This window comes from Rhinatrema bivittatum, chromosome 6 (assembly GCF_901001135.1).
Source record: "Rhinatrema bivittatum chromosome 6, aRhiBiv1.1, whole genome shotgun sequence".
NCBI classification, from domain to species: Eukaryota; Metazoa; Chordata; class Amphibia; order Gymnophiona; family Rhinatrematidae; genus Rhinatrema; species Rhinatrema bivittatum.
Window position 1 is genome coordinate 99,283,656 of NC_042620.1, and position 22,849 is coordinate 99,306,504.

A 22,849-nucleotide genomic window follows, 5' to 3' on the forward strand; every position below is an offset into this window, starting at 1 on the left:
AGAAACCTAGAAATGTCGGCAGAAAAGGACCAAACGGCTTTTCTGCCAACAAGCTCAAAGTAGCATTTTCCGTGCAATATGAGAGAGAGAGAGTATGAGAGAGACAGAGAGAGAGAAAACGAAAGAGAGAATAAGAGAGAGAGAGAGAGAGAGAGATGATACCTTGTTATAGAGTCCATCAAGTTAGGGTGAGAGAACATAGTACAAAATTTCATCTTTGTTAAGCTTTCCTCACTCTAGATGATGTCAAATCTTCACCAAGGTGTACTGTGCTGTTCATACATCTCACGCTACATGCGAAACTGGCCCTAAACACTAAACCACCACTAACACCTCACCTTGACCTATTAGTCAGCCCTCTTATAGAGGTTTAAATACTTAACTAAACTGTCCCATGCTTGTTTGTTTTCCCAGACCATAAAATTCAATGTCCTTGGCCACTGACTTTGCCTTTTGGAGCTAGCAGACGCAGCTCCAATGTTTACCTCTTTTCATATTTGCTGCCAGTTCCTGACGTTGGAGGGAGGAGCCATGACAGACGCCCATAAAATCGGCGTCTGAGCTGCGAGACCCTGCCATTGACTTTGCCTTTTGGAGCTAGCAGACGCAGCTCCAATGTTTACCTCTTTTCATATTTGCCACCAGTTCCTGACATCGGAGGGAGGAGCCATGACAGACACCCATAAAATCAGCGTCTGTACAGTGCGACACCGCCGTCAGCGCACCACCAAAGCCGCACACCTAAGGGGCGCGCAGCTTTGCCTGGCTTAGCATGAATTGCCAGGGATTGGTGGGGGGATAATATTTCATTTTGGATATCAGTGGCTAATGGAGCCTGGATGAATTGACTTTGACTGTGTCAGCAAGAAGTCAGCTGCTAAGGTACATTTTTATTTCTTGAAATATCATGGCTATATTTCCTCTTGGTAATGCCACACACCAAAAGGAAAGCGAAAACAAGAGAGATTTCTTCTACTCCAATAGTGAGCGATAATCAGCCACGAATTCAGGACCTCTTTGCAAGAACCACGTTGGCGACACCAGGAAGTGAAGTCGCAGGAGAGTTTGGCCAGGAGCAGGGTCAAATTCTCCAGACTTATGAAACATCTTTGAGCCCTGGTGCCCCAGAAACACCAGAGCCTCCAACTGGAAAGAGAGGGGGAGAATTAAGTTTTGATGATCCCAAGTTAAATTTGTTTTTTTCACCATTTTGTGATCGGAGGAGGATAGAGAGTGTTAATCTTCCCCCGGTGAACTCAGTAGTTCTGAGTTCTGGAGAGCAAGTTGGTGGAATTAATCTTCAACAATTACAACCAGAGATAGCTCCTAGGGAGAAAGGAATGGAAGGAAGTCAAGGGGGATCAATGATTGATATGCCTATCATGATGCCTAAGAAATTTACTTTGGAGGAAATAGGGATTATAATAATTTCCATGCAGAAATCGATAAATAATTTGGCCATAATGGTTCAAGATGTTTTGAATAATAACAAGATTTTGCAGACAAAAGCTAAAAAGATGGATGGATCTGTTAATACCATGGGAGTGAGAATAGACGAGATTGAAAAAGTGCAAATAAATTTAATTAAATCTGAAAAGATTCAATCAGATAAACTAGAACAATTGGAAAACCAAATTAGAAAACTTAACCTTAGAGTGTTACATTTCCTAAAACACATTTAATCTCACCTAAAGAATTATTTAAAAGTTATCTGATTAACGTTTTGAAATATACAGATACGGCTATACCTGTAATATCTAGAATGTATTATATTTCCCAGCCCCAGGGACTGGGAAATATACAACAACAGGGAGAGTAAAAGAAAATGATTTAAATCTTTCAGATTGCTTGGAAAAATCCTCTGAAATGGAAATAAAGACACGGCCATTCTAATTGTGCAATTTGCATTTATATCTGAGAGAGATACAGTTCTAAGATTTTATTTTAAATATCAAAACTCCAAATTTCATGATCAGTTTATCAGGATGTTTCCCGACATTGCCCGAGACACTCAGTTAAGAAGAAAGGGGTTTTTATCTATGAGAGATAAAGTTATACAAAGAGGGGCCAAATTTCTCTTAAGGTTTCCATGCCATTGCATAATAATCTTTCAAAATGCTAGGTATGTGTTTAATCAACCTGATCAACTCTGTTCATACCTTGAATCCTATTCCTAAATTCTTCATAGATTTATTAACTGGGATAAAGAAGTAAAATGTGGTAGTGACACAGATTGTTATTAAATTGCTATACGTAACAGCTCTTTTTTTTTCTTTCCTCCAGTCTCTATATTTTTCCTATAATGGTAATCTTAAGAGTTTCACAGTATGTAAAAGTAATTATATAGGATATTTTGTTATTCCTAAGTACTTATGTAAGATGGATACATGCTGTGTAATATCTTTTTGAAAATGAAAAGTCAATAAAAATAAAATTAAAAAATTCAATGTCCTTGTTGGTTGCTGTCTGAAACTAATTTCCATTTTCTTCTCCCCCCCCCTGCTGTTAAAGCAGAGAGCAATAATGGAGTTGCATCAACAGTATGAAGGTTTATTGGTGAAGGGTAATAACCACCACACCAGCAAGTTACCCCCCATGTACTCTTTTCCTCATTTCCATCCTCTAGCTTTTAGGGATCCACAGTGTTTATCCCATGCCCCTTTGAAATCTTTCACTGTTTTTGTCTTCACCACCTCCTCTGGAAGAGCATTCAAGGCATCCACCACACACTCTGTGAAGAAACATTTCCTGATGTTGGTTCTAAGTCATCCTCGCTAGAGTTTCATTTCGTGACCTCTAGTTCTTCTGATTTCTTTCCAATAGAGAAGGTTTGTCAATTGTGCATCATTAAAACCTTTCAGGTATCTGAAGGTCTGTATCATATCCCTGTACCTCCTTTCCTCCAGGGTATACATATTTAGGTCCCTCAACCTCTCCTCATAAGTCATTTCATGGAGACCCCCAAGCATTTGTCGCCCTTCTCTGGACTGCCTCCATCCTGCCTTGTCCTTTTTGAGATATGGTCTCCAGAACTGAACACAATATTCCAGGTGAAGCCTAATCAAGGACCTGTACAAGGGGTTTATCACCTCCTTTTTTTTTTTTTTTACTGATTATTCCTCTCTCTATGCAGCCCAGCATTCTTCTGGCTTTAGCTATTGCCTTGTTACATTCCTTCGCTGTCTTCAGATCTCTAGACACTATCACCCCAAGGTCCCTCTCTTGCTCCATGCATAACAGCTCTTCACCACCCCCCACTCCCATCACATACAAGTCCTTTTGGATTACCACACCCCAAATGCATGACTTTGCACTTCTTGGCATTGAATTCCAGCTGCCATATATTCGACCACTGTTCAAGCTTCCTTAAATCACATCTCATTCTCTCTACTCCTTCTGGCATATTCACTCTGTCGCAGATCTTAGTATCATCCGCAAAAGACAAAAACAAACTTTACCTTCTATCCGTTCTGCAATGTCACTCACAAAGATATTGAACAGAACCGGTCCCTACGCTGATCCCTGTGGCACTCCACTTAACACTGTTCTCTTCAGAGTAGGTTCCATTTACCATCACACGCTGTCTTCTATCTGTCAACCAGTTTGTAACTCACGCAACCACCTTGGCGCTCACTCCCAAGCTTCTCATTTTATCACAAGTCTCCTATGTGGGACTGTATCAAAAGCTTTGCTGAAATCCAAGTAAATGATATCGAACACTCTTCCTCGATCCAATTTCAAACCTAACCTGAAGATATCTATGTCTGATTATCCAGTTAGGTTTAAACTTACCTGGGTATTTGTACCCAGATAACTTTTACCTTAACTGGCTATATTTAAAATATAGTTGATTAAGTGGTGGAAAAAAAAAAATATTTGTGGCCCTGATAAGGGCGCCCCTCCCCTGCCCAGATTGTGAAAATGTATCCAGACTTAGGGCCCCCTCCTGCTCCTCATTATTTCTACCCCCACCTGCAACACCCACCTCAAACCTTTCGCTTCACTCAGCACCCCCAAAACTCATATGACTGTTGGAAACATGGTACAATTACACCATTTCCAGTGGCATCCAGCATTGGCCACCTCTCCCTCAGTTTTGTGTGAAGAATTTGAGCCTTTGGAGCAGCCAGAAATTTCTAGTCTACTCCATTTGGCTCATGCCTCCATTTGCTCTTGGATCCATATCCTTTGTCTGTAATAAAGAAAGTAGGAAGACTTCTTGGTGATCTGTTGACTGTTATTGTTAATGCTTCTATGGTAGAAGTCAGCTACTGCATTTAAATCTGCATTGATTAAACCATTATTAAAACAAAACCATAACATGATTCTTAATATGGTAGATAAATATAGGCCAATTGCAAACCTTTCTCTCTAAACTAAAAAAGCATGCTGTCTTCGTTCAACTGAATAGTTTTCTTATTCAGTTTATTAGTTTAGACCCTTAACCAGGATTCCAGGGGTGTCCAGGAAACTATAGACAGATGAGCTTGACATGGGTATTGGGCAAAATGGTAGGAACCATTCTGAAGAACAAAATTCCTGGCTGTTTTGATAGATATAGATTAATGATACAGAGCCAGAATGGATTTTGTAAAGGTCTTGTTTTACAAATCTGTTAGATTTATTTTGAAAGAGCTAAGAAATAGGTGGACAAGTTTTGAGTTGATTGATAGAGTGTATCTGGATGCTTGAAAGGCATTTGACAAAGCCCGTCATGAGAGGCTCATCAGGAAATTAAAGAGTAAAGAAATAGGAGGCAATGTCTTAATATGGAATGGTTACTAGCTAAAAGCTAGGAAATGTAGAGTAGGACTAAAAGGTCATTTCTCTCAGTGGATAAGGTTAAATAGTGGAGTGCCCCAGGGTTCTGTACTGGGACAGGTACTTAATATATTTATAAACGAACTGGAAAAGGGAGTGATGTGTGAGGTGATCACATTTGTAGATGACACAAAATTATTCAAAGTAATTAAATCACAAGCTGATTGTGAAGAACTGCAAGAGGACCTTGCAAGACTAGGGACTGGATGTCTAAATAGCAGATGAAATTTAACATCGACCCATAGAAAGTGATTAATTTAGGGAAGAATAATCGAAACCCTAGTTAAACCATGCTGGATTCCGCATTAGGTTGTTACCACCTAGGAAAAGGATATTGGACTCACTGAGGACAATACTTTGAAATCCTCAGCTCAGTGTTCAGTAGCAGTCAAAAAAGTAAATAGAATTTTAGACATATTAAAGAAAGGAATGAGTAATAAAATGGAAGATATCATAATGCATCGATCCAAAATGTGACCACAACTGGTTGCATCATCTCAAACAAGATATAGCAGAACTAGAAAAGTGCAGAGAAAGGCAACAGAGAAAGCAATAGCTCCTCTGAGGAAAGGCTAAACAGATTAAGGCTGTTCAGTCTGGAGAAGAGGCAGCTAAGCAGATATGATGGAGGTCTATAAAATCATGAATGGGGTGGAGCAGGTAAGTAGGGTATAGTTAATATATCATTTCCAATAGTACTAAGACTATGTGTTATGCCATGAAACTAAAAGGTAGCACTTTTGAAACAAATTGAATAATTTTTTTTTTTAGTCACGATACAAACTGTGCAATTTGTTAGCAGAGGATATGGTGAAAGCAGATAGCAAAGCTGATTTAAAAAAAAGTCTAGACCAGTTCCTAAACCTGTATGGGAGGAGATCAGTTTGTTTGCACTAACTCCATATCATGCAAATTCCATCTCATGCATATTCATTGAAGATATTCTGAAAATTTGACTGGCTGAGGGTCCCCTAGGACAGATTTCAGAACTTTTGGTCTAGAGAAATTCCTGAAGGAAAGTCTATAAAACACTATAAGCTATAAAGATTTGGGAAAGATATGCTTATTCTTGATTATGAGTAAGAAGGATTGGCCTATTCTTTGGGATCCTACCAGGTATTTGTGACTTTGATTCGCTATATTGTCAGAGACTGAATGCTGGGCTTGATGGCATAAAGGGACTTATTTGAAGTTTCCCTTGGAGGAACCAAACTCATATTAGTACAAACATTGATGATGAGAACATTGGGAAACTTAAAGTAAGTCCCTTTATGCCTCCCCAACTCCTGCACAGTAAAGGTTCTTTGATATGGTCAGATGGTTAGGTTAACATGGCCTCCAAATAAGGGTTGACATATCTGTAGAGAGAGGATTTACTGATGTCAGTCATGTCTCCTGTCACTCTCTGGAAGGAGACAATAGCCAAATTGTGTAGAGATATCATGATTTCACTTCAACAGTCATACTGTGAGCATGGTCTATACCAAAGGCCATAAACCTAGTCACAGAGCTGGAAGGTGAGAACTCGATATAGCCTATATATTCTCAAGCACTTTCTCTCAGTCTACTACTCTAAATCTTCCCTAGGGTAACATATTCATCTACAGGAGGCTTAGCATTTTCTACAATGTGCATAAAGGTAAAGATGAATCCTTAGAACCATTGATGTCTGCCTCAAATACACATCCATCTTAATTATGCCAAGTGAGAAGGAAAGCAACTCCCTCTTTGTACATATTTTAAACTGACTACATTTGTTAAAACTGGGCTTCACATGTGTTTCAGTGATGCAAAGTTATATGGGATTAGTATAACTATATCAATACTTTGCTCAAACATATTCTTGAGCAGGAGTACATATGTCTATTCATGTTTTTAAGCTCCTCGATGCAAATTATATATATATATTTTTTTTTTTTCCTGGAGGGGCGCAAATGGGTGTCTGTAGGCAAATCCATGGGTGAAATGGAAGATGTTAATGAAATATTTATGTGGGTCCTGCTTACAAGCACTGTGAGTATCTTTTTCTGAGCTACTCTGATTAACTTTGACAAGTTCCTTGTCAGAATGGTCAAAAAGATAATGAGAGTAGCTTAGAAAAAAATATCTGCTTTCACTACAATTGCTATTTGGGAAAACCCAAAATATCTGAGGCTATTCACATCCCAGAGTTAAATTGATTTTTGATGAATCAGTTCCTGTGTTAGTACTATATTTCCTTCAATGTGATGATTAATTAAGTACCATATTTACACCATCAATGTGATACAAATATGCTCCTATGAAAGATTTTGTTTGTTAACACTCTCTAAATGGATTACAGCCCTCTATCTGTTGCACTGTGACACCATGCAATTATTTAAGCAATCCTAGCTCCCTACAATTTCCAGATTCCAATAATTCAAGTCTACTTTACCTGGTGTGGTGAAGAGAACTTCTTTTCATACGTCAGCCGGCTCCCTTCAATGGAAAAACGGAAACCTTTTCTTCTGATGCTGGCGTCAGATTCAGATTTATGGAATTTCTCATCATCACCCTTCTCGTCTCCCTCAGACTGCTCTTTCTGTTTCCTTTTCTTCCTCCTGTTTCTCCTCTCTTTGGCACTCTTTGAGCTCAGTTTTGATGCTTCAGAAGAACTCTCTGACAGGCCACCAAACCCAACCCCGCCACTGAATTCCCTTGATTCGGCCAATGCATCTGAGGCTTCTGCTGCTGCTGCCTGTAATTCCACAAAAGATAGACAATTCCAGTATTTAGCATAATAATAATAGCACAAATATTGATCTCACATCAAAATCTTTTACTATTTATCAGTGATGCTAACATCTTATCAAGGGGCTCTAGCCAGCTCTGCTTCACTTGGTAAGACATTCTATTTTAATAAATTAATGTAACAGTAGGCTTCTAGGAGTCACCTGGGAACTACCTCAGTACACCATTGGTGTTCATGTTACAGTAGGTACTAAATGTTAAACCTATGTTTCTCTTTTTATTCAACTTGTGACATATTATTTGTGATACATTTAATTTAGTCAGCAACTAAGTTACTCTTTCTACAGCCTTCATATTGAAAGGAAATAGTTGAATATTAGTCATAGAGGACAATTTTCAAAGTGTTTTGCCTATGTTAATCAGCTGTCTGAAAATTGCCAAACCCCCCACAATGCAGTTAAAAGTATGCACATTTTTCCACAAGGTGCACATTAAGAGGAACTGTTCACAGGGGTGAGGCCAATATTAAAAGGAATTTAGCCCGATAACTCACAAATTATCAGGCTAAATGCCAACTTTAGAAAATCTAAAGCATTTAGCCAGATAAGTCATTATATAGATAAAATTAGCCAAATAGGGAAGGGGTACATTAGGGGAATTCTGGGGTGAAGATAACTGGCTATATTAAAAAGAATAAAGCCAGTTAAGTGCCAACACACTTCCCCCAAAATAGATTTCTGAATCAGGCCAGTGGACCTTTACCTCTACTACCCCCCCCCCCCCCAAGCTTCAGGTGATGTACGGTAAGTAAAAATTGCCAAGCTGAAAAGACCAGCCCCTCTTCCTCAGTTATTCAAATATTTAACTTCAAAGAGGGATCTCCCCTCTCCCTCCCTGAGTCAATACCATCCCTTCTTCTTTGTCTAGCACCCTGAAATAACAAAGGCTGCCAGGACCATGGTACAAGCTACTGTACCCAGCAGCATCAGTCAATGCCTCAACAGCAACACTAAACTACCAGTATTGTTGTCAATGCAACAACTCATTCTGCAGGGAGCAGTAGCTTGTACCGTGGTTTTGGCAGCCTTTTGTACTTTGGGGTGCCAATGACAGTGGGTCTAGTCTACCTCCTTGGATGTTTTAGTCCAGTACTTTTTTCTTATATTACGGGGAGCTTGGAGTGGGGTATGGCATGGCCAGATAGATTTATTTGGGGATATTTAGAGTGACATTTCTTCCACTGAATATCTCTGATAACTTATCCAGTTAACTTTAGCCCAATAAGTTATCTGTTCTTCAGTTTTTTGAAAATTCACCTTGTTGTGTTTAGGTTGAAGGAGGTAAAGTACTTGCAGAGATATCATTTGCAAATCTTTGCATGGACATTTATAGCAAAATTCTACCCACAGAAAAAGAAGGTGCAAGTGACCAGTGTGGATTTTGTACTCACAACAAGTTTCAAAGCAAAAGTATGTTCAAAGTCTGTAGATAAAATTATTTATGAGTTTATCCCAATATGGCTAGTGTATCAAAGAGCTTACAGATACACTGTGCAGTTTACAATTGTTTTGTTATGCCTGTCGGTCGCAGACGGCTGCGACTGCAAGTACTCACTGCTTGCACCGCTCTCCTGCCCTCCCCAAGTCTGCTTGCAGCACGGGCCTGTCTACACTGCCACATTCCTCGGGGCTCCTCACGGCGACATGGACGCCGCTACTTCCTACTTCGATGTTGGGCCTTCCTAGGCATGCGAGCACGTCATCGGCCCCGCTTTTGAAGCCTCTTAAACAAGAACATCAGGGTCGTCCCTGATTGATGATGGCATTGGACTCCTGTACTTAAGCTCTACCTTCGCCCCCAGCTAGCCGGCTTGGCAACAAGTTCAGTACGAGTCTACAACTCCTGCCTTGAGTTCCTGAGACTTCGCTATGAGCCTTGCTCCTGGACCCTGTCTGGCACCCAATCCTCAGGGGTCAGTGTGCTCCTCTGGCCTACCCTGCTCCTCGGCCTGGCCCTGTGCCTCTTGGGTCTACTCTGCAACAAGCTTCTGCTACTCAGGCCTCCCTTGGAACACTGCGGCAACTTGTGATTTCCTTGGCTAACCTTCCCTGCTCCTCGGGGTTGCGCTTGTGTTCTAGCAAGACCGTCTGAGCTCTCCCACTCCTCGAGTCACGGTCTCTACTCAAGAGACTACCTAGAGACTCCCCGCTCCACGGGGCTTGCTCCGGTGTGTTCAACGACTGTCAGCTGTCCCACTCCTTGGGCCTGCTTCTCTACTAGACTGCCGTCATTCCTCCGAGTCTATGCCCACTTCACTGAGCTCCGTCCCTCGGGGCAGTCCTCCCAGAGATACTTCAGCGTGGCTAATCCTGCGCCTACCGCTTCGAGGTATGTCTGGCGCCTCTCTCCTCAGGATCTCACTCCAAATACTACCTACTGTCTGTCACTCTACAAGGGTCACTCTCTGGTTCCTGGGGGTCTCTTCACTACTGTGCCCAGAGCTCCCCGCTGTGCCTGTACCTCGCCTCCTCACGGTGCGGACATGTGGGGCTCCTCCCCATGGGCTGTAACAACTCGCAGCTCAGGCCAAGGGTCCACATACCCACAAACCATAACATGTTTCATTTCATTGAGTTTTGAGCATGGACCTTTGGACTGGCTAGAGTGCTGGATGGATCCACTGGAGGAAGGCCTACAGCGGGACTCATAGCCAGAAGGTGGGATTAGACCAGGAGACCGAGAATGCTGCAAGAAGGCCCTGCCGCGGCCCGGAGCTGCAAGGAGAATACCACAGAGAGAAGGCAAGAAGAGCAGCAGGAAGGAGGGGACCCGGCCATGGCCGCCCATGGCCGGGGTTCACAACAGGACCCCCCTCCCTGGGGGTCTTTGTTTACCGGGATGGTCTTGATGGAATTGACGGAGGAGAGACTTGTCCAGGATGTTAGAGGCAGGCTCCCACGTGTTCTCCTCCGGATCACATCCCTCCCATGATAGTAAATACTCCCATCGTCGATAGTAGAATCGTATATCCAAAACATCATTAACTTGGTATATGGTCTCCTACTCTGCTACAGTCTTTGAAGGTTTAGGTGGTTTGCAGTGAAAGTATCAGTGGTTTCAGCAGAGAAATATGGAATACATTGTATATTCTTAACGTAAGCGGTTGACTTAGGCGGTAGGAGACAGTACACACTCGTTCCGTAACCACAAAGGGGCCAATGTATTTAGGAGCTAAATGCATGGAAGGAGTCCAGAGATGAATATGCCGGGTGCTTACCCAAACCCTATCTCCAGGGTTGAACTCAGGAGCTCTGCGACAATGTTTATTAGTAATTACCGTCATGGTTAAAAGGTGAGGTAAAAGAGGCTATTTTAGCCAAAAAAACATCCTTCAAAATTTGGAAAAAGGATCCATCTGAAGAAAATAGGATAAAGTTAACTATGACATTGATAAGACAGGCGAAGAGAGAATTTGAATTGAAGTTGGCCATAGAGGCAAAAACTCATAATAAAAACTTTTTAAATATATCTGAAGCAAGAAACCTGTGAGGGAGTTGTTTGGACTATTAGATGACAGAAGGGTTAAAGGGGCTCTTAGGAAAGATAAGGCCATTGCAGAAAGACTAAATGAATTTCTTGCTTCAGTGTTTACTAATGAGGATGTTGGGGAAATACCAGTTCCTGAGATGGGTTTCAGGGGTGATGAGTCAGACGAACTGAACAAAATCACTGTGAACCTGGAAGATGCAGTAGGCCAGATTGACAAACTAAAGAGTAGCAAATCACCTGGACCGGATGGGTATGCATCCTAGGGTACTGAAGGAACTAAAAAATGAAATTTCTGATCTATTAGTTAAAATTTGTAAACTATCATTAAAATCATCCATTGTACCTGAAGACTGGAGGGTGGCCAATATAACCCCAATATTTAAAAAAGGCTCCAGGAGCGATCCGGGTAAGTATAGACCAGTGAGCCTGACTTCAGTGCCGGGAAAAATAGAAGAAACTATTCTCAAGATCAAAATCGTAGAGCATATAGAAAGACATGGTTTAATGGAACACAGTCAACATAGATTTACCCAAGAGAAGTCTTGCCTAACAAATCTGCTTCATTTTTTTGAAGGGGTTAATAAACATGTGGATAAAGGTGAACCAGTAGATGTAGTGTACTTGGATTTTCAGAAGGCATTTGACAAAGTCTTTCATGAGAGGCTTCTAAGAAAACTAAAAAGTCATGGGATAGGAGGCGATGTCCTTTCGTGGATTACAAACTGGTTAAAAGACAGGAAACAGAGAGTAGGATTAAATGGTCAATTTTCTCAGTGGAAAAGGGTAGACAGTGGAGTGCCTCAGGGATCGTACTTGGACCAGTGCTTTTCAATATATATATAAATGATCTGGAAAGGGATACAATGAGAGAGGTTATCAAATTTGCGGATGATACAAAATTATTCAGAGTAGTTAAATCACAAGCTGACTGTGATACATTACAGGAGGATCTTGCAAGACTGGAAGATTGGGCATCCAAATGGCAGATTAAATTTAATGTGGACAAATGCAAGGTGTTGCATATAGGAAAAAATAACCCTTGCTGTAGTTACACGATGTTAGGTTCCAAATTAGGAGCTACCACCCAGGAAAAAGATTTAGGCATCATAGTGTATAATACTTTTAAATTGTCGGCTCGGTGTGCAAATAGAATGTTAGGAATTATTAGGAAAGGAATGGTTAATAAAACGGAAAATGTCATAATGCCTCTATATCGCTCCATGGTGAGACCGCACCTGGAATACTGTATACAATTCTGGTCACGCATCTCAAAAAAGATATAGTTGCAATGGAGAAGGTACAGAGAAGGGCAACCAAAATGATAAAGGGGATGGAACAGCTCCCCTATGAGGAAAGGCTGAAGAGGTTAGGGCTGTACAGCTTGGAGAAGAGATGGGTGAGGGGGGATATGATAAGAACATAAGAACATGCCATACTGGGTCAGACCAAGGCTCCATTAAGCCCAGCATCCTGTCTCCAACAGTGGCCAATCCAGGCCACAAGTACCTGACAAGTAGCCAAAAACCAAGTCTATTCCATGTTACCATTACTAGTAATAGCAGTGGCTATTTTCTAAGTCAATAAATAGCAGGTAATGGACTTCTCCTCCAAGAACTTATCCAATCCTTTTCTAAACACAGCTATACTAACTGCACTAACCACATCCTCTGGCAGCAAATTCCAGAGTTTAATTGTGCATTGAGTAAAAAAGAACTTTCTCCGATTAGTTTTAAATGTGCCACATGCTAACTTCATGGAGTGCCCCCTAGTCTTTCTATTATCCGAAAGAGAAAATAACTGATTCACATCTACCCGTTCTAGACCTCTCATGATTTTAAACACCTCTATCATATCCCCCCTCAGCCGTCTCTTCTCCAAGCTGAAAAGTCCTAACCTCTTTAGTCTTTCCTCATAGGGGAGCTGTTCCATTCCCTTTATCATTTTGGTAGCCTTTCTCTGTACCTTCTTCATCACAATTACATCTTTTTTGAGATGCGGTGACCAGAATTGTACACAGTATTCAAGGTGTGGTCTCACCATGGAGCAATAAAGAGGCATTATGACATTTTCCGTTTTATTCACCATTCCCTTTCTTATAATTCCCAACATTCTGTTTGCTTTTTTGACTGCCGCAGTACACTGAACCGATGATTTCAATGTGTTATCCACTATGACGCCTAGATCTCTTTCTTGGGTTGTAGCACCCAATATGGAACCCAACATTGTGTAACTATAGCATGGATTATTTTTCCCTATATGCATCACCTTGCACTTATCCACATTAAATTTCATCTGCCATTTTGATGCCTAATTTTCCAGTCTCACAAGGTCTTCCTGCAATATATCACAATCTGCTTGTGATTTAACTATTCTGAACAATTTTGTATCATCTGCAAATTTGATTATCTTACTCATTGTATTTCTTTCCAGATCATTTATAAATATATTGAAAAGTAAGGGTCCCAAAACAGATCCCTGAGGCACTCCATTGCCCACTCCCTTCCACTGAGAAAATTGTCCATTTAATCCTACTCTCTGTTTCCTGTCGTTTAGCCATCTAAACATCGCCACCTATCCCATGACTTTTTACTTTTCCTAGAAGCCTCTCATGAGGAACTTTGTCAAACGCCTTCTGAAAGTCCAAGTATACTACATCTACCGGTTCACCTTTATCCACATGTTCATTAACTCCTTCAAAAAAGTGAAGCAGATTTGTGAGGCAAGACTTGCCTTGGGTAAAGCCATGCTGACTTTGTTCCATTAAACCATGTCTCTCTATATGTTCTGTGATTTTGATGTTTAGAACACTTTCCACTATTTTTCCTGGCACTGAAGTCAGGCTAACCGGTCTGTAGTTTCCCGGATCGCCCCTGGAGCCCTTTTTAAATATTGGGGTTACATTTTCTATCCTCCAGTCTTCAGGTACAATGGATGATTTTAATGATAGGTTACAAATTTTTAATAATACATCTGAAATTTCATTTTTTTAGTTCCTTCAGAACTCTGGGGTGTATACCATCCGGTCCAGGTGATTTACTAGTCTTCAGTTTGTGAATCAGGTCTACCACATCTTCTAAATCCTGATATCTAGAAGATCCTGAGAGGTCTTGAATGAGTAGATGTGAATCAGTTATTTACACTTTTGAATAATAGAAGGACTAGGGGGCATTCCAAGAAGTTAGCAAGTACCACATTTAAGACTAATAGGAGAAAATTCTTTTTCACTCAACACACAATAAAGCTCTGAAATTTGTTGCCAGAGGATGTGGTTAGTGCAGTTAATGTAACTGGGTTCAAAAAAGATTTGGATAAGTTCTTAGAGGAGAAGTCCATTAACGACTATTAATCAAATTTACTTAGGGAATAGCCACTGCTATTAATTGCATCAGTAGCATGGGCTCTTCTTAGTGTTTGGGTAATTGTCAGGTTCTTGTGGCCTGGTTTGGCCTCTGTTGGAAACAGGATGCTGGGCTTGTTGGACCCTTGGTCTGAACCAGCATGTCAATTTCTTATGTTCTTATGTTCCTTTTCACAATGACAGCCGCCTGTCGCAGTTTAAATTGCGTAGAATCCCAGAGAGAGCGAAGCTGCTGGCCCGTGAGTTGGGCTGCAGGTGAAGGCACCATTAGAGGGAGAGGCAAGGGAGGCTTGAGCTCTTTACCATAGACACGTTGGAAGGGCGAGGCTCCAGTTGCAGAGTGAACGTGGTGGTTGTAAGAGAACTCTGCGCCCAGGGTAGTAGAGGTACCTAGTCGTCTTGTATGTCCCCAATGAAGGAGTGGAGGAAGACCTTCAGAGAACAACTGGTGTGTTCTGCTTGCCCATTGCCTTGCGAATGGAAAGCTGACATGAAATCCAAGCGAATCCCAAAAGTTTTACAAAGTGCCTTCCAGTATTTAGCTGGAAATTTCAAGCCACGAACAGAGGCGATGTGTAAGGGTCGTCCACATGCACGGAAAATGTGCTGCGCAAGCTCAGGTGCAGTAGGGAGTTTAGAGAGTGGCACCAAGTGAGCCATCTTAGAGAACCTGTCTACTGTAGCTCAGATGACCTGCTTCCCCTCAGAATGAGGGAGATCAACTATAAAATCTGTAGAGAGATGTGTCCAAGGTTCCGCAGGTATGGGAAGAGGTTGCAGAAGGCCCCAAGTGCGATCCAATAAGGGTTTTTTTCTAGCACAGATGGGGCAGGAGTTGACATATGCCTGGACGTCTCAATTGACGTGTGGCTGCCAGTAATAACGCGATAAAAGTTCTAAGGTTCAGGCCTTACCCCGATGCCCTGAATTTAGGGAGTCTTGTACCCAGGAGAGGACCTCCTTCTGCAAATGGATGGGCACAACCATCTTTCCAGCGGAGACGACTTCAGAGGTGCAATGATGACCTTCGCTGGATCTAGAATGTACTGTGGAGAGATGGATGTGTCCTCTGTCTCAGTAGTACGGGAGATTGCATCCGCATGAAGATTCTTAGATGCTGGCCGGTACCATAGGGAAAAATTGAAGCGACTAAAAAACAAGGACCAACGAGCTTGTCTGGGATTCAGGTGTTGGGCTTGACATAGATATTCCTGATTTTTGTAGTCCATATATACAATTGATTGTTGGGCTCCCTCCAGCCACTGACACCACTCTTCAAAAGCCAATTTTATGGCTGAGAGTTCCTTATCACCTATGCTGTAATTCCTCTCGGCGGCTGAGAACTTTCGGTAGAAGTAGGAGCAAGGAAGTAACTTGACTTTATTAGAAACTTGGCTGAGGACAGCTTCCACGGCCAGGTCCAAAGTGTCTACCTTCACAACAAAAGGGCGTTGAGAGTCCGGATGATGCAGGCAAGAGTCTAAAAGGAAAGCACGTTTTAATTCTTCAAAGGCCTGAAGGGCCGCTGGCGGCCAATCCTTGGCATTTGCTCCCTTTTCTTGTGAGGACCGTGAGTGGAGCTACCTTTTGCGAAAAGTGGGGTATGAATTGTCGGTAGAAGTTTGCAAATCCAAGAAAGCACTGAAGAGCCTTGTTCCCAACTGGATGGGGCCAGTCTTTGATGGCTGACACTTTCTCGGGGTCCATATGGAATCCGGTAGGAGATACAATGTTTCCCAAGAACGGTAGAGATTCTTGTTCAAACAGACATTTCTCCAACTTGGAAAACAAGCAGTTGTCCCGAAGTCATTGCAATACTTGCTTCACTTGCCGTCGATGAGTAATGAAGTCTTTGGAGTATACAAAGACGTCATTGAAATAGACAGTTACAGATGAATGAAGCATATCACAGAGGACCTCATTCATAATATTTTGAAAAACTGCTGGGGCATTAAACAACCCGAAGGGCATGACAAGGTACTCGTAATGCCCATCACGAGTACTGAATGCGGTTTTCCACTCAACACCTGGGTGGATTCGTACCAGGTTGTAGGCACCACGGAGATCGAGCTTGGTAAAGACCTTAGCCCCTTGTAGGCAGACTAGAGTTCCAGGTTGAGTGGAAGTGGATAGCTGCCACGGCGGGTGATGACATTACCACGATAATCTATGCAGGGTCTGAGAGAACCATCCTTCTTAGTGACAAAAAAGAAGCCGGTCTCCGAGCAGGCTTGACTTCTCGGGCTCGTTGCTGAAGCTGGCGGTTGATCCGCCCTGTGAGATCTGTCAAAGCCTCGAGGTCCTCCGGAAGATCCTAAGCAGCGAGTTCATCTTTTATTCATGGAGACAAACCCTCAAGGTAAATACTTCTCAAGCTGGCCTCTCGCCAACTCAGCTCTGATGCCAGGGTGCAAAATTCGACTGCGTAGTTGACTAGAGGTTGTGCCCCCTGACGAAAGTGAAGAAGTTCTGTAGCTGCAGTGGACTGCCAGGCCAGCTCATCAAATACCATCTTGAAAGCATGAACAAACTGCTGCATATCCCCAAGCAAGGGGTCACCCTCGCTCCCATAGTGGTGAAGCCCAGTCTAAAGCGCAACCATCCAAAAGAGACAATAATATGTTGTCTTTATCTGGTCTGACAGGAACTGTGCAGGTTGTAGGATAAACCACATAAAGCAGTGGTTCAAGAAGCCATGGCACTGCTTCGGATCTCCTGCATAGTATGGTGGTGCAGGCAAGTGTAGTGAGGCAGTGGGTCCTGGAGCGGGAACCGGAGCCGGAGACTGAGTTGCAGCAGGAGGGATAGCATCCAGGCGGTTAGCTAACCTCTCAATGGTAGCCGCCAAGATGTCTAGGCAGTGTTGCTGCTGTTGTAGGTGCTGGGCCATGCCTGGGATGGCCGGAGGCCAGAGATGTCTGCCGGGTCCATGGCCTTGGCAAACTATTATGAATGTGGACCTCTGGACCGGCTAGAGTGCTGGATGGATCCACTGGAGGAAGGCCTACAGTGGGACTCGTAGCCGGAAGGCAGTACTGGACCAGGAGACCGGGCAGGCCTTCACCTATACCAGCTCTCGTTCTCCGCAGGTTGAGCCCTTGGGTATCAGGTCAGCAGGACTTAGGCAAGGGTTTCGTGGCAAAGAAGAATCCAAAGAACAGTCTGGGTTGAGGCACGGAGAAGCGTGGGAGAGACGAAGATGGTCCAGAGGTCGTGGCAGGCGGCAGCGGTGCAAGACGAGATCCAGGCCAGATGTCGGGGCAGGCTGAAGACTAGCAAAGTCGGAGAACGAGCCAAAGATCAGGACGGGCAGCAGACAGAGAGAGAACCAGAAGCTAAACTGAAGTCAAACGAGGGAAACAAGCCAAAGTAGAAACAGGAACTTGGGAGCGGAGCGAGGCAGGAACACGAAGTCAGGAGCGGAGCTGAAACAGGAACACAGAGTCAGGAGAAAGCTGGAACAGGAACACAGGAACTGGAGAATGCAGGAACAGCAATTAGGTACTCAGAGAGTTGACCTGTTGCCAAAGCAGGGAATGAAGATCCAAGCTGGGCTTAAATAGCCCGGGTGTCTGATGTCATCTTCCGGGGTTGGACCGAGTTTTCCCGCCATGGCCCCTTTAAATTCCGGCCAAAGAGGCGCACACATGGAGCAGGAAGTCGGTGGCGTCTCCCTCGTGGGGAGAATGCCGTGGGAAGGCCCTGCCGCGACCCGGAGCTGCGTGGAGAATGCCACGGAGAGAAGGCAAGAAAAGCAGCAGGTAGGAGGGGACCTGACCGTGGCCGCCCGTGGCCAGGGTTCACAACACATTGTTGCTAAATAATGTGTTTCAAAAGCTCCCTGAAACTATAATTAAAATGAGAATATATCATTATATAAAACAAGAAATCCTCCATTTTGATAATCTGGAGCGAAATATTCAAAACTATTTATGCGGGTAAAAAGCAATTTACCTGCATAAATTAACTGTCTGAAAATGCATAATGTCCAAAATCATTTTTGAGTATGATTCCACAACATCTGTACTTTTAGCCACATTTGAATCTTGCTGCTGCTGCTGCTGCTGCATTTCTTTTTTCCTATTGTTCAGGCTGAAAGCCGCATTCTAGTAATCACAAGGAAATATATTTCCTTTAGTTATTATAGGACCAATATATTAAAATGCACAAAGATCAGCCATTAATGCTCAGAAATGTTAAGTTTATTGCGTGTATTAATGGCTAAGGCTAGTGAGATATAAAAGAAGCAAAATGTAAGGCATGCATGCACTATATATGGGCAATGTAGTTAAGGTTTTTGTATTAAAGCATCTGCAAATAGTTTGCTCAGGTACTTTTTCATTGTGCTTGTCTATTACATAAATCAATCCACAGTAAAAAAAAAAAAAAAAAAAATTGAATGGCTAAATGACTCATCACATTTGATTATCCCACAAAGAAACTTGAGGTCCGCGAATAAAGGCCTCTCTCTGATCTGCACACTTTACTGAAGTGAGAGAAAGAGCTATCTCGATTGTTGCCCCTAAATTGTGGAATTCTCTCCCTAGCAAACTAACAGGACCATTCATCAAAATGTGTTATGGCGTTAACTCCCATTATAATGCCATAATGCATGCGTTAACGCAATAATGCATGTGATAGTAATGGTAGTGCATAGTGCAAATGCAAATTTTTCAAAGGGGTGGGATTGGGGAGGGGTTTGATGAAAATGAAGGACATTTTTGCACTGTGCATTATGTTATCATATGTTTTTAACGCTGGAAATAACTACACCTTTTATTCTGGTGTTAAGCTGTGTGAAATGTCCAAAATAGCTGTAACACAATTAGCAATAAAGATTGCAAATTGCAGACAGAGAGAGAGAGAAAACACCTCTGGGGGAGGCCTTCACAGTATTCAACTATTTATATCACTATAGGAGGGCCTGCTAATAATTTGAGGTGAGGTTTGGTGGTGGTTTACAGTTTTAGGGCCACTTTTACATGCAGAGTGAGACATACGAACAGCACAGTACACTTCAGTGAAGATTTGACATCATTGGAGTGAGATGTCTACAATGTTCTCTTGCCCTCGCTTGATGGACTCTATATCATAGTCACACTCCTTTTACTTATCGCAGGCGTTATCCATGAAAAATTATAGCATTTTGATGAATCTAGGGGTAAGACTGCAAAATGACTTCTTGATTTTTAAAAAGAACCTAAAGACTTGGCTGTTCAAGCTTGCATGAGAATTGTATAGTAAAAGTGGATTAAAGCTCATGGATTATGGTGACTTAAAAATATAAAATGATTTAGATTTTGTTTTATTTTAGATATGTTTTCTTTTACTTTTTACATTTTTTTTATTTATTTATAATTTATATTTATATTTATTTATAATTTATATTTATAATTTATATTTATAATTGTACATGATCATATGATTGTTTTATTTCTATAGACGACTGAGGGGGGATATGATAGAGGTGTTTAAAATCATGAGAGGTCTAGAACGGGTAGATGTGAATCGGTTATTTATTCTTTCGGATAGTAGAAAGACTAGGGGGCACTCCATGAAGTTAGCATGGGGCACATTTAAAACTAATCGGAGAAAGTTCTTTTTTACTCAACGCACAATTAAACTCTGGAATTTGTTGCCAGAGGATGTGGTTAGTGCAGTTAGTATAGCTGTGTTTAAAAAAGGATTGGATAAGTTCTTGGAGGAGAAGTCCATTACCTGCTATTAAGTTCAATTAGAGAATAGCCATTGCCATTAGCAATGGTAACATGGAATAGACTTAGTTTTTGGGTACTTGCCAGGTTCTTATGGCCTGGATTGGCCACTGTTGGAAACAGGATGCTGGGCTTGATGGACCCTTGGTCTGACCCAGTATGGCATTTTCTTATGTTCTTATATAATTGTAAACCATTATGACTGAATACAGAGTGACTGTATAGTAATCTAATAAATATGTTAAACATTAATAACGAAGGCCAAAACATTTTGAGAAACTTGCCATATAGGCTAAAACTAATAATATCAATTTTTTCAGGTACATTAAAAGTAAGAAGCCTGCAAGGGAGTCACTTAGACTACTAGATGACCAGGGGTTAAAAGGGGTATTCAGAGAAGATATAGCTATTGCAAAAAAAACCTAAATTATCTCTTTGCTTTGGTATCTACTGAAGACAATGTTGGGAAGATACCCACATCAGAACTGTTCTTTGAAGGCAATAAATCAGAGGAACGAAAGTAAATCACTGTTAAACTAGAAGATGTACATTTGAACATAACATAAAAAATACCATGCTGGGTCATATCAAGATCCATCAAGTCCATCATCCTGTCTCCAGTAGTGGCCGATGCAGGTTGCAAGTACCTGGCAAATCCCATAAAGTAGATCTATTTCCTTTTATTTACTTCTAGGGACAGCAATAGCTTTCTTTAGTCTACCTAACAATGGCCTAGATTTACCTATGTCATAGGGCTCCGTGAATCGCGTGCTAGCAGGGGACTTGGGTGGCGAAGCGGGGGGCGGGCAAAAGCCAGCAGCGATCGCACTTAATTTCAATTCCTTATGCTTGAAAAGAGGGCAAACAATGAAGCTTGATTGCTAGCCGCTCTAATCCCAGCACAAAAAGCAAGGGAGATATAGGACATCCCTGTCTGGTACACCGTCCAAGCTCAAAATTATCTGACAAAGACCCATTAATTAAAATCTGCGCTAGCAGCTGGTGATATAAAAGACTCACCCGACTTAAAAAAGAAGCTCCTATATTAAATTTCTCCAACACCCACTGCAAATAGGGCCACTCAACACCGTAAAACGTTTTTTCAGCGTCAAGACTGGCCAACAGCCCATCCCCATTCCCAGCTCGAGCTGCCTGAATAGCCATATAAGCCTTCAAAATATTAGAATTCGCTAGCCTCCCCCTAACAAAACCCATTTGATCAGGAGAGAGCACATTCCCTATCACCACATTCAACCAAGAGGCCAGGATAGCTGACAAGATTTGTATGTCCTGATTCAAAAGAGATATGGGCCTGTAAGACTGAGGTAGGCCGCCGGCCACTGGGCCTACCTCCAGTGCCATTTTTGCTTCACCGCCACAGGTTTTATCAGCTCCCATTTTTTTTTGTGCACCCAGACATTTGCGCTGCTGATTCAGCTTCCAGATCACCACTGCTGTCTGCCTCTTGAGCCCCATAAGCAGACAACAATTTGGGCTTAGGAACACTAAATAAAACCTTAAAAAACGCTGCTGGCTTCAAGGGAGCGGGATGGAAGAGCGGCTACTCATGGCGACATCATTTCCATTGTCTCCATTAACACTAATTTTTAATATAATCAACAACATTAACCCATGCTTAATAGGAGTGACACTTCAACCATACACACCGCAGAGAACCCTAAGATCGCAAAATAAAGGACTTCTAAAAGTGCCCACAACATGGAATACACATCTAACATAAATAAGAGACTGAATGTTTTCCGTAACTGGCCCCAAGTTATGGAACTCTCTTCCCGAGTCACTACGACTAACAACAGAAAGAAAGATTTTCAAACGTGAACCGAAAACATGGCTCTTTAGAAATACATATGACTTAACGTAAAATATCAATATGCTGATTATGACACTGTCAGAACCTCAGATGGAGCAATAAATATTGAGAAATGTAAAATGTAAAAACAGAACAAACTGAGTATTATACGAAGAAGAATGAAATGGAAAAATGGATTACAAAACACCATCTTAGTACCCAATTTAACTTGTACTTCTTATCGATGTGCCGACCTAGAATATGTATTTGCTGTTACAGTGAATAAGAATATGTATAAATAGGACCTAGAATATGTATTTGCTGCTGCAATGATCAAAAATATGAATGTTGACACAGAATGGGAATATTGACCAGAAGTTGAATGCTGATTTTGTAAACCATTGTAATCTTGTTTTAGAACGCCTGGTATATAAAACGCCAAAATAAATAAATAAATAAAGTGATCAAATTTGTAGATGACACACAGTTATTCAAAGTAGTTAAAACACAGCTCATTATGGAGTGCAGAAGGATATTGTGAGACTGGGGACCTGGGCATTTAAATGGCTGATGAAATTTAATGTAGACAAATGTAAAGTGAAGACTACATCGAAAAATAATTCTGACTATAGGTACACAATGCTGGACTCCACATTAGGAATTCCCACCCAGGAAAAGGATCTTGAGATCACTGTGAATAATATATTAAAATCTTCAGCTCAATGTGTGTTGGCAGCCGAAAAACAAATATGTTAGGAATTATGTGGAAAAGAGTAGAAAACAAAACTAATTTAGAGAACCTAAAGTATCTCTACTTAAGAGGATTGTTCCATTTGTCAAACATTAGTATTATTGTTGAGTTTTAACTCCCCATCAGGGAAACTG

At 41.8% G+C, this 22,849-nt stretch overlaps 1 protein-coding gene across 1 annotated transcript in view; it reads right to left on the reverse strand.

The window, feature by feature from the left end:
• LOC115093623 (sodium channel protein type 2 subunit alpha-like) overlaps positions 1-22,849 on the reverse strand; it is a 655,694-nt gene that overhangs the window by 397,648 nt on the left and 235,197 nt on the right. Inside the window, exon 11 of the mRNA XM_029605639.1 lies at positions 7,238-7,540. Within this exon, the coding sequence (XP_029461499.1) occupies positions 7,238-7,540 (303 nt within the window). The remainder of the gene's footprint in view (positions 1-7,237; positions 7,541-22,849) is intronic.